This window comes from Onychostruthus taczanowskii, unplaced genomic scaffold, assembly GCF_017590055.1.
Source record: "Onychostruthus taczanowskii isolate IOZ18803 unplaced genomic scaffold, ASM1759005v1 scaffold220, whole genome shotgun sequence".
Taxonomy (NCBI): domain Eukaryota; kingdom Metazoa; phylum Chordata; class Aves; order Passeriformes; family Passeridae; genus Onychostruthus; species Onychostruthus taczanowskii.
The window spans coordinates 136,612-153,101 of record NW_024499463.1 but is presented as its reverse complement, the minus strand read 5'-3'; the positions used below and the strand labels follow the sequence as shown (position 1 = coordinate 153,101).

Sequence of the window (16,490 nt, the reverse complement as noted above, 5' to 3'; positions counted from 1 at the left end):
CCCCCCCACCCCCACGTAATTGGGACTATAATAGCAATAAGTAAGAATTACTTCAGGGATCAGAGTGAATCAAGATGAATCTTGTCTTCTCAGCGTTTGAATTACTGTGCTTGAGATTCAGGAGAGACCTCATTGCTCTCTACAACTTCCAAAAGAAAGCTGTAATGAAGGGGGGTTGGTCTCTTCTCCCAAGTGCTGGGTAAACAGCGGGAATCTGTGATCTTAAAGGCCAACCTAAATGGCTCTGTGATTCCAGACATGTCATAGAAATCACTGAATTGAGCATGATTCTGCCTGGACAAACCTCACTGAAGTGTACAAGACTATTGCTTTGCAACTTATCCATTAAAACACAACCAGTCCCTTCCCTTGAGTCCTTTAAGCATTAAACAAGTAACAGTATCTTATACTAAACCTGAATAACGAAAAAATGTTAAAGAGTACCTCAGGATGTACAAATGCTTCAGCATACATTTGCGTTTGGTTTTCAACCTACTCCAACATATGTAGTGCACTAAACATATTTAGTGCAGAAAGCTGTTTGGCATTTTTCCATTTCCTAACTACTTGGTACAAGTAATCCAATGATTGTTCCATGCAGCTTAGTGCTCAACACTTTTACTTAAAGCCTATGTTCACAGATATACCATAAGACTTAGATGTCTGGGAAGTTTTCCACAGAACACCAGAAGCATTAATTAAACCACTAATCCTTAGGAAATCAGTGTCAATCACCTGAATAAAACTGACAGTATGTTTACTTTTAAGTAAAACGGTATTTCCTTTCTGAAGGAATAACATTGCAATGGATGGCACAATCTGTTAAGTAGTTCCCTCTACTTCTCTCTTCCTTGCTTTAAAACAGAATCATGTTTTCTGGGAAAGGTCCCTGTATGTTTCTACTGTAACTGTATCATAAATTGCATTTTCTGTTTTCCTGTCAGATATTGTTAGCCTTTTCTATTACTAAAAGGAAAGTTTCAAAGTTTACTGACTCTGTTCCTGATAGAGGTCCAGCCACCAACCAAACAGGGATGCTGAAAAGGCAATAGAAAATTAGCAGGAAAGAGCAGAAGTTATCTATAAAGATTTTATGACTTGGAGAGTAACCCAATCTCCACACAAACATGCTCCAAACCATCTACAGTAACATTAGCCCCCTTCCCCTCACCCTCTCAGATTTGAGTTCAAGCAATTTTATAGTTTAAAACCTAAGTTTAAAAAACAAACAAAAACCCAAAACATGAACCCAAATCCAACCAATCAAAAACCCAACACCAGAATACCCTCCAAATTTTTTGTAGCTGAAATTCTGGTAGATGCAAAGTATGTTTTAGGATTCCTTACTTCAAGTAGATGAAATTTAAGAGTTCTTCATTTTTTAAGTTTACCATTTATTTATGGTTTGGTATAGCAATGAAAAATATATAAAACATATTTAATTAAAATTATGCTACAGGGAAATAAATAGAATATATTTTTGTACCTATCCAGAAACACAGAGAGGCAACAAGTTAGACACCTTTCCATACAGACATAAGTGTTTCTGCAATTAGGAATGTTCATTTTTACTTCACATTCATGTTCTGGATTACAATGAAACTAAAAATATGCCTGTTTGCAAAATTTCACTTAAGTTCTGTTTTAAATTTTTCAATTATGTAAGTCAAAAGGCAAAAACAACAACAACAAAAAAAAACTGATTCAAATACTTAATATCAAAATCAAATTATCAATTAGAAGGAAAAAAGGAAGTTAGATGTTTCAAAAACATTTTATTTTGAAACTAAAGCATGGCTCTCTGGATACTGTGGCTACCATTTTTCACTGTCATCATTTACATGTAGAAAGGAGTTTGCTCTGCAATTTTTGATTTCTTCAAGAGATGTTCTGCTATTGAAGGTCAGTACCCTGGGTGCCAGAAGCTCTCTTGTCCTCACTGAACTCAAGAGCAAGTTGTGCATCTTCAGCAGCCAAAGAAAAAGCACCTATCATTACATTTTGAACTATGAACAGAGTAAATATTTCACACTGAAAGGATAATATTGAAACACCATTAGTACAATTGCTAAAGAGGCAAAATTCATTCGTTCGGACTAGATGCCATCTGATGTGATCACATGAGCTTGAGCTGTTTGGGGAGGCACACCCAGAATTCATAATTTGCTTTTTCTTTAAACAGCTAAGACATTATAACCATGACCAGAAGATTACTAATATTGCACAAACTTGTGAGAGCTAGGGAGGCTTAGCTTTATAACAGACAACTAAAGCGCAACTTTCTGTATCCATACACCATCATATAGTCTAATTAATCATATATCTCTGCTTTTTCTGTGGTATTTCTGTTTCAGCTTGTTTACTGAGTTAGTGAAAGAATCAGCAACAGGCAAATGTAAATTTAGCTCTTTCTAATTTTCAGCAATTTGACTCAACAATTGAATTAACATTCTTGTGACATTGTTTAAGACAATGTACTCAAATGCTACTTTAGCATAGTGGAAAATCTTCTGCAAGTATATAAGGAAAAACAAATTCAAAATTGTTTATAGTTTCTATTTTATCAAAATTTCAATGCAATATAGGATATTATATGGTCTTATCAAGAAACATGGCATATTCTGTAAACAAAATATTTGCACATGCCATATATAAGATACCATATGAAGACGCAATGCTAAAGCCCAAAGATGGAAAAAAAATCCCAATCATTTTTACAGAATGCATTTCTGGTTTTAATCAAATTTGCACTTGGACACCATTTTCCAAGGACATGTTCTTCAAACAGCACACATACACACATCCATGCAAGTACTCATGCTCACCCAAGAACTTTGCTTGTGTCTCAAAAATAATCATTAAAAAAGTATTTTAAGCTTCATGTTCTTTTTTTCACATACATTCTGTTTCACATGCTTTGCAGATGTGTTTTTAGGTATTTAGCAGATGTTAAATGGATGGTGCTTCGAATCTGATAAGAATACTAGTGATTTTATGGGTTTATATCACATCAAATAGCTGCACTAAAAAAAATGTGGTCGTGTAGTACTATCAATACTAAAGATATTGGGCTGTAGCATAGCTCAGAGTTTACAGAAAGCAACAAGACTGAACTCAGCCTCAAAAGGGGAAGCATTCTTAGTGCATCTGAATAAAGCTGTGAAGTGTGAGCTTGGAATTTATCTCTAACATCATGCTGTTGCTGCTTACACCAGAATAAATGTGTTAAGCTTAATGTTTTCATAGCAGGACAATAAGACTACTTAAATAGCTCTTATTGGAGCTGAACTTAAAAAGTAAAAATGTTCACTACAAAAGAAGTGAACCTGAGTAGAAAATTAGCTCATAGGTAGAGACAAAGAGAACAAAGGTCAGCATTTGCCAATTGCTGCTCTGAGGTTTCAACAGCTAAAGGGAATTCAGCCTTTTTCTAATTCAAACAAAATCTGCAGAAGCCTCAAATGCCATTGCAAGATAACTGCTATCAAACATTACAGATTAAATCTCAGCCACTGTTGCACTTACTACTTGCATTTCGATATGAGCTTTTCTTCACATTTTTTCTTTTCTGACTTATTCCGAAAAAGTATAAGCTAACACATACATTATTAAATACAACACATTAGAACATGCTATATCTACTTTATAGGAAGAAGCTTAGGAGCAGACACTAAATATGTAGTAGTAGTAGTAGTAGTAGTGGTAGCACCATGTCATGAGTAATTTTTTAGTCACTAAACCAGGTCACTGAAAAGAAGAATGCTTCCCAGGTGATGTAAGTTAGAATAGAACATGAAAGTTGTTTAATGATCAGTAAGGGAGCCCAATGCATTTTAACAACTATTTAAAGAATTGCTATTCCAAACAAATTCTTTAAGGTCGGAACTGATTATCCTGATTGTCACATGTTTTTATGTGCTGATATTTGATTACTATTCACCCTTCAATACTTTTATCTTCCAGAATCAAAGAAGACATCTCATCCAGAATGAGCAGGAACTAAAGAGTAAAATATTGCTGGCAGCTTTAGTTTAAAATTACCCTAATTTTTTGTTATATAGATAAATAGATACTAACTCAGATGTGGCAAAACAAATGCTGAGGTCACTTGACTGTGATTTTAACTATAAGCATGGTTCTGGTTTTAAGGATAAGCATATAAAATGTTGAAGTCCCAGATGTTCTGCAAGTCTATTCTGAACTACATGATTTCATCATGACAAAACAATAATAGAGAAGAATAAAATTTTGTTACAAAGTTCAGCTTATGAAGTTGTGTATCTAATTTCATGTTGTCTCTACTATTGTTGCAATACAACATAGAAATAACCCTCACCTTAAAAAATACTGAAATCACATAAATCTTGCTGATGTAAAGCTCACTGTGATATCACAGCAGTCCTTAGGGATACACAGCACAATATGTAACAACACACCTTCAATACACAGTAGTACAGAGATAAACAACACTGACAAGTAAATATACTGACATGACTAGTATATTGACTAGGACCCATTGCAATTTATGCTCAAGCAGAAGACTGTGTCTTGCAAACTGTTGGGAACCACCAACAAGTGCAATGCTTACACAATGATCAGTGTGTGACGGCAGTACGATGACTGGTGTTAATTGCCTGCCTTTGATTACAGGATGTCTTGATAGATTACATTAAGGTAATTCCTCCTAATGACTCACTATTTCTGTTACATTCTTTACAGTAAATCTGGTTCATTAAAATTATAGATGTATATTTGGCATTTTTCCTTCCCTTTTCCTGCTTGGTCTACTGGACTTCCTCTTACTAGACTGCAAAATACAGTGGATACAGAGACTATTAGTTTCAGTAATTTCAGAGAAACAGACAAGTTTCACCTAGAACCAGAAAATAAATTATAGAAATACTCTAGATGGACAAATAAAGATTATAAATGGATTGTTTTGATTTTGCATTTAAAAGCATAAATTCATAGAGGTTTAGTGAAAATTTTCAGCTTTAGCATAATTTTTTGTTAATTTGGAAGTCATTCTTCATGATCATCTTGCCCAAAATGTTCTCCCAAATACCTCACTTAGTCTCCGTTTAAAACCTTACATGGCATGGATATGTTTGAAAATTCGCTGCTTGGTGAGAAAGGTATGATGTTTGACTGAAGTAAATTTTCTAAATATATCAAGTTATGACTGCTGGACATTAGAAAGCCAAATACGTTTTTTCCAAATTCACACCATCTGTGAAATGGTAAAGGAATAAAGCATTGAGTTGTTTCATTCAAACCATGCTAAAAAATTACATTTCTGCTTGCTTATTCCAAGAAAAGGGACATAGGTGCTAGATTTATACTCACGTTATGAGGGTTATCATATCACCCTCTGTATTTCCACATTTCATTACAATTCTCAACATGAAAGAAATGTAATATGTGAGTGCTGCTTCTGATACACAAACTTCTTGGTGCTACCCAGCAATGCTTGCTTCAGTTCAGTAATATTAATCACGCTTTAAAAAGCAATCCCTCTTTGAGAAGCCGATCTAGACACCTCTTATATTTTGGTGACACACCAAGACTTGGTGTGCATTTTAGTTTTGGCTTAGTAATTTCAAAAACTTTATCATATGAAATACCTTATCCACTTACACATTGAATGATCTTCAAAGCTAAGGACACACCTCAAGGAGGCTTTATAATCAGGAAGTCATTGTAAGCACCCTTTCTGAACAGGGAGGGCAAGGAGTTTAGTGTGTTACCAACACAAGGTTTTCGCCAGTATTACAGGATCCTTCATCATAATTCTTCTCTTATAAAGACTTGGGTTCTTGGATTTACTCTTTTTCAGTGCTCTTTCATCATTCCTGCCCTCTTTCTTCATCCTGTTGTCTGCCCTTACTCATCCGCTTATGTCTGTCTCCATACCTTTAATTACATGTGATATTCCCTTAAAAAATTACTTTCTTGACTCATCGTAATTTTTTTTCCTCATTCTCTCCCTTCCCATAAATGTGACAAGAAATCCTTGAGGAAGAACTGAAATTAATGGTATACCCTGATCCAATATGTGCGGAGAGCAGAAAAAGAATATTATGGAATTTTAAAAAATATTCAGAAAGCAGAGAGCCTGAGTTAAGGCTCTGGTGTGACAAAAGGGAAGGATAAAAAGTCTTTCTAGCATCACAACACAATCTCTACTAGGTTCTTTAAATTCAGGATGAAAATCTGGAAAGGTATCCACTCTATCCTGCAGGACACTGGCCCTTTGGAAAAAGCAAAAGAAAAGAAAAAAACTTCTTCTTTTATCTGTATAAGCAAACATCTACATCATGATAAAAAAAATTATTCAACAATGCATACACTGATATAGACTCCAAGCACCAATTTAAATTTCACCACATGTAAACATATGTTTTTTAATCAGAGGTTATTCCTTGAAATTATATATTCATCATCATTTATGCGGCAGACTCAAAACTGCACTGGTGAGGTTGCTGTCCGACGACACTAAATAAGCACTTAGTAAGGTGAAGCTCATTGTCATCCAAAATACAGACCATATGTAAAGGCAATTCGAGAATATAAATTACAGAGATTATAGATGGTGCACTAGAGACCAAGCACAAACTGATTACAGCCAGATTATTAACCCATGTGACTACCTAGTTTTTAGACGGACTGGCAGTGACCCTAAGAAACTTTTCTTGCTAGAAAAACATGACTTCAGGGGTGGAATGCTCACTGCTAGAATCTGTGAAAAGAATACTTATTATCTGATTTATTCCTAATGTACTAATGGAAACAGGTATGTGGGTTTGGTTTTTTAGTAGTAGAACAAATAACTGCCTTAAAAATGCCCAACTCTTTTCAGTTTCTTGTGGTAACATTATGCAAGGTCTTGAAAATTCCTCAAGTCAAAAAGGTGTCACATGATGCAAGAATCTCTCAGGATAAATTGTGACATTTATTCTGCAGCACTTTTCCTGCATATATCCTTCATGCAAATACCTAGGTACTGACAGTGCCTCAGTTTTGCATTATGAAGGTTTACCATGTCACTTGTTGCAGTCTACAATAAAAGTTTTTATATATAGAAAACAACATTTTGACTAATCCTATCAGTTGGTATGTATCAAATTAAAGAACAGCTTTCCTTTCTGTTTAGGTGGAAAGACAGAACAGAGTAGTCATTTCATTCTCACAGACTAGTTTAAAAAGTACACCACTAAATGGGAGAAGCAAAGGCAGAATTACAACTTCACTCTATTTTCCTAAGTAATAGAGAGCCTTTAGTTGTTAAGAAAGACAGAACTCAGACTCACTGTGCATTTGTTCGGCTTCTCTCCTGAGTGGACTCTCATGTGAATCAGCAGTTTGTAACGGGCATTAAATGGCTTGAACCTTCGAGGGCACCCTGCCCAGAAGCAGGTGAAGTCCTCTCCCTTCCTCTGGTCTATGTGGATCTTCTCTATGTGCCGCACAAGCTCCTCTTGATGGTCATACAGCTTCCCGCAGTCAACCCAGCAACAGCCATGCTTGCCATTGGAATCGTCCAGCTCGCCATCTTCCTCCAGCAGGGCGCCCGGGGCAGGAGGCAGCACCTGCAGCGGAGGGACATGGCTAGGCAGGCCGTGTGGATGGCGGTGCTGGTGTGCATGGTACGGCGGGGGCGGCCCTTGTGGAGGAGGTGGTGGCAGCACCAGGGATGAAAGAGGCATGTCACCAATAGGGCCTGAGAAGTCATCCAGCTGTTCATTTTTCAAGATCTCCATTGCTTGGCTGTCCATGGGCAGTACACCCTGCTGGATCACCATGTTATTTGTGGCACCCATCTGTAAGCTGGCTTGCTCCAGCTGCTGCATCCGCTGATATTCACCTGTCCCGTTCTCAACATACCCTGGAAAAGTGACACTGCCATTCGCCATGTGGAAGCCTTTCTGGGCAGCTGAAACAGAGCAGTTTTGGGGTATACAGCTTCCCCTCACTCCCAAAAAATGTCCATAGACCTCAGGCTGTGTGGAGACGTTTGCTGGCGATGCCCTGGCGCTGTTGATGTAGGCCACCAGAGAAGTTGGGGATGTACGAATGATTGTATTGAACTCGATCCCAATGCCGTCAGACAGAGGAGATACAGAGAGTGCTCTCTTTTTGGAGTGGGCAGATTGAGACCAGACTGAGGACTGGCAAGCACTAGAGTAAGGGAAACTCTTATTTTCCATGCCATATAAGTAGGACAGTAATGAGTTACTGGATGTAGATGCTTCAGGCAAAAAATTTATTAAGTTCCCCAGCTCACTGCCATTTTGTAAACCATGGTCAGGAGGAGCAGAAGAAAGTGTCCTGTACCTGTGTGACCACTCTTGTTCAGCACTCCCAGGGGAGTGACCTTCTGACAAGCTTAACGTTGTAGAGGCCAGAGTCTCACATGACAAGAGTGACCTGAAATAAAAGTATAATAAAGTAAGCAGTTAGACAATTCAAAAGTAGATAGTTTACCTTCACACACGTGCTTAAATAAGGAAAGGCTACATGTGAGAAGAGCTCTCCCTAAGCTCTTGTGCTCAAGTTCAGCACACTCAGTTAATGTACCAGTAGTTATACAGAGGTAAGATACGTGTAAAAAGGTCACTTAGGAAGCCAACTTTAAAACTTCAAGATTTTGAAAGAAAGTTACTGTAAAGATTCTTGATCCTCCATTGCAGAAATTATTGCATGTCTTTTCATCAGCTGTGGTGTAAATAGGTTTGGATATCTGAAGCCAAAGCATTATGTTCCTGCCTTCTATGAAACCCATAATGATTTAAGTCATCTATTATTTTCTTGAAAAAAACAGAAAGAAAACTAATCCAATGGGAATGGATATTCAATCTGAACGACAATTGTCAATTGTAATACATACAAATACTACAAATACCTCCCTACAGCAGTTTTATATATCAAGTTTATAAATACAGGTAATATCTAACTTTACAAAACAAACAAAATAAATTAGTAATGTAGGAGAACTGGTTGAAGAGGTTTCTTAGATTTGATTTGAAGATGTATCTTCCTCCAAGTCAGCAATCAAATTTTTTCAAGAAAGTGTAATCTTGCTGTTATTGAGCATTTTTCAAAGAGATATTATGAAACTTTATGCTGCAAATATTCTTTGGATAGCTTCAAAACCCTCAACATACAGGCCCTTAAAAGTATTGTTTTCTACAGAAAAAGATAAAAAAGAAATGAAAGGGGCATCAAGTGCCCTGAGTCATGGCTATAAATGCTGGCTGAAGCTTAACCAGATTTATTTTGTTTCCAGTTCACACCCAGGCACATTTGGATTTCCTACCAGTTAGTGGTGCTATCAGTATATAAATTTCTATTTTTAAGGAGATCTTACAATAGGAAGAACTGGTTATGTATCCAAACAAATCTGACAATCTCATAGAAGCCTCTGCATCTTATGTTTTGAGAATTACTTCTTGGTTTTATTATTTTAACAACACCGTTTTGAAGGAGCACGGAATTTCAATGACAGATCGAGGACACTGGAGGGGAAGCTTGGCACGGCCTGAGAGAAAGAGGAAGTAGTTTGCAGGTGCTGTATCTGTAAGATAGCTCACAAACAGGGAAAATGTAGCTTAAAAGAACAGCAAGCCCTGCTGTGGTGACCAGAGGGAGAGATGGTTAAATGCCCCTTTGCGCAAGATACTGGGTTTGTAACGCAGGGTTGATCTGCTGCATCAGAATAGAAACATCCTGTTCTGATTCAATGTCAGGGCAGGGTACTGTCATGGACCTTACGTGACTCCATCAGGGTGTAAATGGCACTTGCAAAACAGACTACAGACAAAAAGCAGAATTAGCATGCTGACTACAATTTGTATTGGGAGAAATGAGAAAAATGAGACTCCTCTATCAGGTCAGTCTTGTGTGCCATTTAGATCTAAAGGGATGACTGTTTGTGAAAAAGTTGATTTAGGCTGTTGTCAATGAGCTAAAGCACAGTTCATTATAGGGCAATTAAATTATGCTACTATGTTGTGACCCCAAATACAGATCCACAGGTTTGAACTCCATGCTATGATTAACACCCAGAAAATTTTAAGAGGGGGTAGGGGTGTTCTGCCAGGTTTTAAAAAAAATTTTATTTTCTCTTTTATGAATAAAGCAAAAGAAATCGTGCATCAATAAAAAGTCTATTTTTGTACTGACAAGAATTTTAAGCAGATGCATAGTACAACCAGTGTCATATAAAAAGCTACTAATGCCTAACATGAAGGGGCATATCCACCAGTGAATCTGAAGAAAAACTGCTTTTTAAAAGTCACATAATAGCACAAAAATAAATAGCTGGCCCAGAATTTCAAGTATACAATAAGTAAGAGCCAGCTATTCTGAAGAAGCTGCAGCACTTCAGCATCTAAATTCAAAAAATAATAAAAATTCCAACCCCAAAAATTAAGATTGATTTAAAATTCAGCCCACACTGTGACTAAGTAGTTTTCTAATAGGAGGAAAATAAATACGCTTAATATGAAAATGAGGTACCAGATCTATCAGGGGGAAAGAATCTCAGATGGCATTAGTTGGTGCATCTGTTTATTGTAAACTAAACCAGTTTGAGTTTGGACCAGATCTTTCATTAACATTTACAAGAGATTACTTGCAATTACATTGTATTCTCCCTTTGTGTAAAGAGGCTACAATGTCAGAGTATAAACCAGAATCCTGAACATAAACATGGAAGAGTGAAAACTATGTTTTTCTCTCTTTTTATGGTCTTCTATTTACTAGCCAAGAACCCTTTGCTCTTTCCTAGATCTTTTTCTGACTTGCATCAAAGCAAATGACAGTATTACATCTGGTTTGATGCAACACAACTGAATATTCCAAAACAGTTCTGCAGAAACTCAAAAAAGATGGGGAAGGTTTTATCCTCCATGGTCTATACACCAGAATCTGATGCTATGTCTAGCAAAACTCTCATTTTGCCAACTGGTTTCTTTCTTCCATCAGTAAAAATCAAGAAAATTCACTTCAGCTTTGGCAAATTCAACAAATAATATGATTTGGGCTGAGCTGCCAGAACACAGTTCATAGTGCCTGAGAGATAAAATCCAGAGAAGGCACTCTGACCAGGAAGAACCAGTCAACTTCATTTAGGCAAAAGCAGTTTATAGTTCAAGAAATTTAATCAAAAAAAAACCAAAAAAGCTCAAAACCGAACAACAAATAACAAACCTCCCCAAAAACACAAAGAAAAAAATCCCACACTGTTTTGACAATCTGTGAGTTAGAATCTGACTTTAAACTTGTTTTGCCTTATCAAACAAATTGAGGTAAAAATTGCTGAAATTGACATTCTTTGTGTGATAAACTTATTTTATAACACCTTCATTGACAAATCATTAAAAGGTACTCTAGGGACACCACAGCCTTGATTCTGCCAGAGTTTCAACTTGAGTTTGCCCTTAGTAAATGTTTCTTTGAAATAAAATCAAAACTGCATAGCTCAGTACTGACATGATACATCCAACCACTCATTCAGTGTTTGGAACCATACAGGCACACCTAAAACTTAAGTAAGTAACAACTGTGTAATTGTATTTTTCTAGCATCAGTTTTATTTGATCTGAAAGGCATGTATTTGGATTTGTCATTTGTCATCATCTCAGCACTGAATGTTTTTTGCTGACATGTCTACACAGACAGCATAATTAATTTTGTAAATTTTCCCAGGGGGCTCAGTCTTCACAACTAAAGTGACAGAAATGTTAAAAATTATCTTAACAGTAAAGCAAGGTTTTATTCCATTTGCAAAGTACCAATCTTAATTATTCCAGGAATGTTCCTTGGCTTGTGATAAAGTAACACAGTAAATGTAAACTGCTTTGAGAATAAAGACCCTTATGGTCTCATGTAAACAAAAACTACATTTCAACTCAGTAGACAATGGGGAATGTGATTCCAAAGTAATACATTAGAATATTTTTTCACTGTGTGTTTAACATCCAGGGATGTGCCTAATGTACTTATAGGGTGGTTCTCAAATACCTGTTTTCCTCTAATTCATGTCTGCTGACAAAACTCAAAGTCATAATCTCTTATTTAAGTGTTTAAAATTAATTAATAAATGTTTATCTGTGGGGTAGTGATACAAAAAGGCAACATTTACAGTGGTCATGGTTTTCTTTACCTATACAACAGAACTAGGAAAACTAACAAGTTTTCAAGGACAATTGATCTGATTAATTATCAGATGGTAAAAAAAAACCATTTGAAAGCAAATGCATTTGATGAGGAGAGAGGAACATGTGCAGACCATTTATGGTTTTTTTGTCTGTCCTTGATGTTATTTGAAAGATACCAACATGGTTCATTTAGCACTATGCAGATGTAAAATGTGGACTATTTCTGATTTCATCCTCCATAACACTTTCTATACCTAGTACAAAAATCTAGTTTGTGACTATAAAACAGCCTTTATGTAATAAAAAGTCCGACCATACACAGATTTTGTGCGGCCAAATTTCACCCATTATTTGAATGATCCAAACATGAAGTACGATTATAGTTGATCTGAATTAAATTGCATGGAATTCAATTTCCCGTGGCATAACAGAGAATGATTGTCTGATTTTAATAGCCAGAAATGTCACATTTTAATTACAGAAGAATTAAAACCCCTTCCTTTTAAAATACTGAATATAAAAAGGTAATTGAGGACCTTATATCTGATGGAGAAGCACCCAGGCTGGAAGCATCCATAGACCTTTGTAAGCAAGGGCTGATCTGGCTGCATGCTGTTGAAAGGTCATTCACTGAAGGTGAAAGAGGTCCCAGCTGTTGAACTGTCATGGGATTGCTGGTGACTATTGCATTGTTGCCACTGCCTTTTCCAATGGATTTGCCCTTGTGTCCATAACCAAGACCTCCTAAAATAAACAAAGCAGGTTAGTATTTATCTTTCATGAACACATGACGGGGCACAGAACTCACATTGTAACATCCCATGAACTCTGTCATCTAACTCCCGCATTTTTATCACATCACATTGCAAACTTCAGAAAGTAATGGGAATCTTCTGATGAGGACAAAACAGGGGACCGACACAAGAATTTTGCAAACTTCTCAAAACATAAATAGCAATATTATACAGGGGAATCAATAGATTATGCATGTGCAAAACATGGGCTGAAGTACATAAACTAAAGACCAGGCATGATGGAAAAACATCAGAAAAAGCACCAGGTAAAAAGCCTTCAGCTGAAGGACAGCTCTCTATGAAGAAGACAGGAAGAGAGAACCCAAGGAGGCTGCCAGAACAGCACCATGCCCCAGTCCTACCAAACCCTGCAGCTCCAATCCGTTGCAAGCCCTTCCGTCATTCCTACCACTACCCATGCATAAAGCAAGGAGACCACCAATACGCATGCAGACTGCAGCGCTGGCTGAGTAGTTTCACTAGCAGGAGAGAGTTACAGCTGGAACCCAGCACCCCTCAGAGGAGTCTAAGTAGAGGAATCTGAGCTGAATGAAACTGAGAAGCATTCTGGACTTTCTTTAAAGGCCACAGTCTGCTCTTAATCACTGCTGCTGTGACTCAAACTGATAGCTCCTAGACAGCAGCACAAAAGGTAGCTGGCCACTGGGACATACCTTCAAAATGCCCAGTGTACCTTTTGTTGTGATTTAGATCACAGGTGGTAGTTTACATGATTGCCTCCATTAAAACACATTAAGATTAGAAAGTTAAAGTGCAGGTCACAATAAGGAAGTTGTTGGACATCTAGCAAAGTCTCATCACAGCTGAAAATTAATAATGAGACAATTCACATTTCTAGCTGCTTCCCTGTTCAGAATACTCCACAAAGCAGGACAGAAACATCAGGACAAACAGTGAAAAGTATTTCTATGCAAAACATTTTCCTAAATTAAATCTACTTTTGATATGGGCATACAACTCATACATCCTTTTCTCCAGGTTCTTCAAATGGGTTGCAGACTGCAGAGAGAAGTACATTAAGGCATTAATGGCCTTCCCAGTCAAAGGAAGAAAATCCAAATCCTCCAGTTCTCTCCAGATCAAATATTTCCAAGGACAAACATATAAAGAGAATTCCTGATTCTGCACTCAACTCCACTGCGGACACTACAACAAGGCATTTAAGTTCTTGTAGGATTACTGTCTGTTCCCACTACAGATGTTCAATTAAATCAAAAGAAAGAGAGAAGGTATTTTGATTTCTTTCCTGTGAAGCAGGAAAGTACATATTTTGAACTCAGTAAAGCCGAATCAATGTGCTTCTCAGCAGTTGATTTTATAATGTTATGGAGAATTAAACTGGAACCAGTAGCAAACATTAGGCAAAAAATGTAAGTTGCCTCTGATAATAACATGAACACTACTTCTCTTAGCAAAAAGCTGGATGGGGTGAAATAAATTTACAAGCCCCATTCACATTATGAAAAATACATAATACTCCATAATATGCCTATATGTATGTGTGTACATAAATGTTCAGTTAGCTATGTTTTAGAAAAGTGCCTTTAGTATGTAGAACCAAAGATATTCTGCACCAAATTACATAAAAGAGAAGTGTACTACAACAATGTAGGAAACCCGACTGGGTTTGACACTGAAATACAGTTGTAATGCATGCATGCATGCATACATACATACATAATACATGTATGTATGTATGTATGTATATATGTGTATGTATGTGTGCGTGTAGTGTGTGTATATATATATATATATATATATATATATATATATATATGGAATACTTAATAATACATCAACCTACTATTTAGCACTGAGAAAATGTGCCCAATATATACTGATCCTTTCCTGGATTATACCATTATCCACCTTTCACTTAAAGGTCACTTTCAAACAAATTTCAGTAGTAACAATAATATCTAGTTTATCATATCAGGAAATTAAGGACTGTGCATTTGTCAGATTTCCATTAGGGAAAGGCCATGTGTCATCTCAAATAACAATCTGCAACGATACAGTGAAATTACTATTTACTCATTATTAAATCTGAGCTGCTTGAAGCTTTCATGTTGGAAAAAAACAAATCCCAGCAGAAAAACCAGAAAAGGAAGTAGCGCAAAACCAGTGCTGTTAAATACAGAAAGTTGCATCCTCAATGCATTCTGGTTTCCCTTTCAGTTACAGGGTCTGCTATTATTATCTGTGTATAAACAGTACCTCAGGGATGCCAACAGCAGGTAAGAAAACTTGCTGTGTTATGGTAAGGATGATGAGAAAAATTGGCCTCATTGCTAGCCATTGAAAGGCAAACATGAGAAATTAAGTACTTTGGGGAGACTGTATTACTGGAATGATGAACAAAAGTTATTCAAGACTCTAGTCCTCATGAACATTTGTCTGGACTGACATAAGCCTTCCACTCTTATGTGGAAACAGAAGCAAAAGGCTTTCTTCTTTTTACCATTGACAAACATTTGCTGTTATGACAAAAAAATTACAATTCCTCCGCTGAAAAGAAGGCATGGGAGATTATCATGGAAGAATAAATAAATCATCAGCTCCCACCACTGAAAGAGACTGCAAAGTAAAAGGCTGCTGCTGTGAAAAGCAAAGTCATAACATTTCATCAGCTGCTTCATATAGGCACAAATGTGTCAAAAGACCATCATTAATACCTTGTCCGTGTCCTGCAGGTCACTGAACAATATCAATTTGATCTGAATCAGGCAGCAGCGTACAATCCCATCTATGTTGAACTAAGTCTGAGCACAAGACTGGAAGCTTATGCTGACTTCAAGCCCACTACAAAAGTACAGACCACATCTGATCTAGCATAAAGTTAAACAGGTGCAACGTGGACCTGGCCTGTCAGCAATCTGCTGCTGAAAGGAAAACTGTCAGAACATGTGTTCAAAAGCTCAGGATAAATGTCAGAATAACTATGTCCAGCACCAGCATATGGTATCACATACCCAGAGTGCCAGAGGAGTGCTCAGTCCAGGTTTCCTGTATCATTGTCCTGAAGCCTGGAAATGTCAGGATAGTGAAAGGACAACTAGAAATTCCTCAGTGCCTTGAATCCACATCAGCTGAGATAAACAGGAAACTCTCAGGAGGGTACCAGTGAGTTTAAATGACACTGCAGATTCTAAGAAAAATATGCAACCAAATACCTTAAATAAGTAAAAGAAGTAGTTTCTTTTCTTTTTTACTAGGATACAGATCAGGAGACAGTCCAATAAATCCAACAACAACTAAGGAGGAGGAATTAGTCCTATAGTAGCTCCTTGTAAGAATTACAGCTGACCAGAGCAGGTGCTTTAGTCTAAATAAACATAACACATAAATCAAAACTTCTCCTTATCAACATATAACAGTAACAGTAAACAAGTAGAAACAGTAAAAAAATTTATGGAAATATTTTAATCCATTCACTTCCTCATTCATTAGGCTGCCTATTTTCCCTGTTTATTCTCTTAGCTGGTTAACAGCCAAGCTTCACCCAACATTGAAA

General features: G+C 36.9%; 1 protein-coding gene across 1 annotated transcript in view; it reads right to left on the bottom strand.

The window, feature by feature from the left end:
* The window catches only part of GLIS3 (GLIS family zinc finger 3), a 123,248-nt gene extending 107,257 nt beyond the window's left edge, over positions 1–15,991 (bottom strand). Inside the window, exons 1-3 of the mRNA XM_041405181.1 lie at positions 15,949–15,991; positions 12,698–12,905; positions 7,311–8,427 (exon numbers count right to left, since the gene is read on the bottom strand). Coding sequence (XP_041261115.1) covers positions 7,311–8,427; positions 12,698–12,905; positions 15,949–15,991 — 1,368 coding nt within the window. The remainder of the gene's footprint in view (positions 1–7,310; positions 8,428–12,697; positions 12,906–15,948) is intronic.
* Between the last annotated feature and the right edge of the window lie 499 nt (positions 15,992–16,490).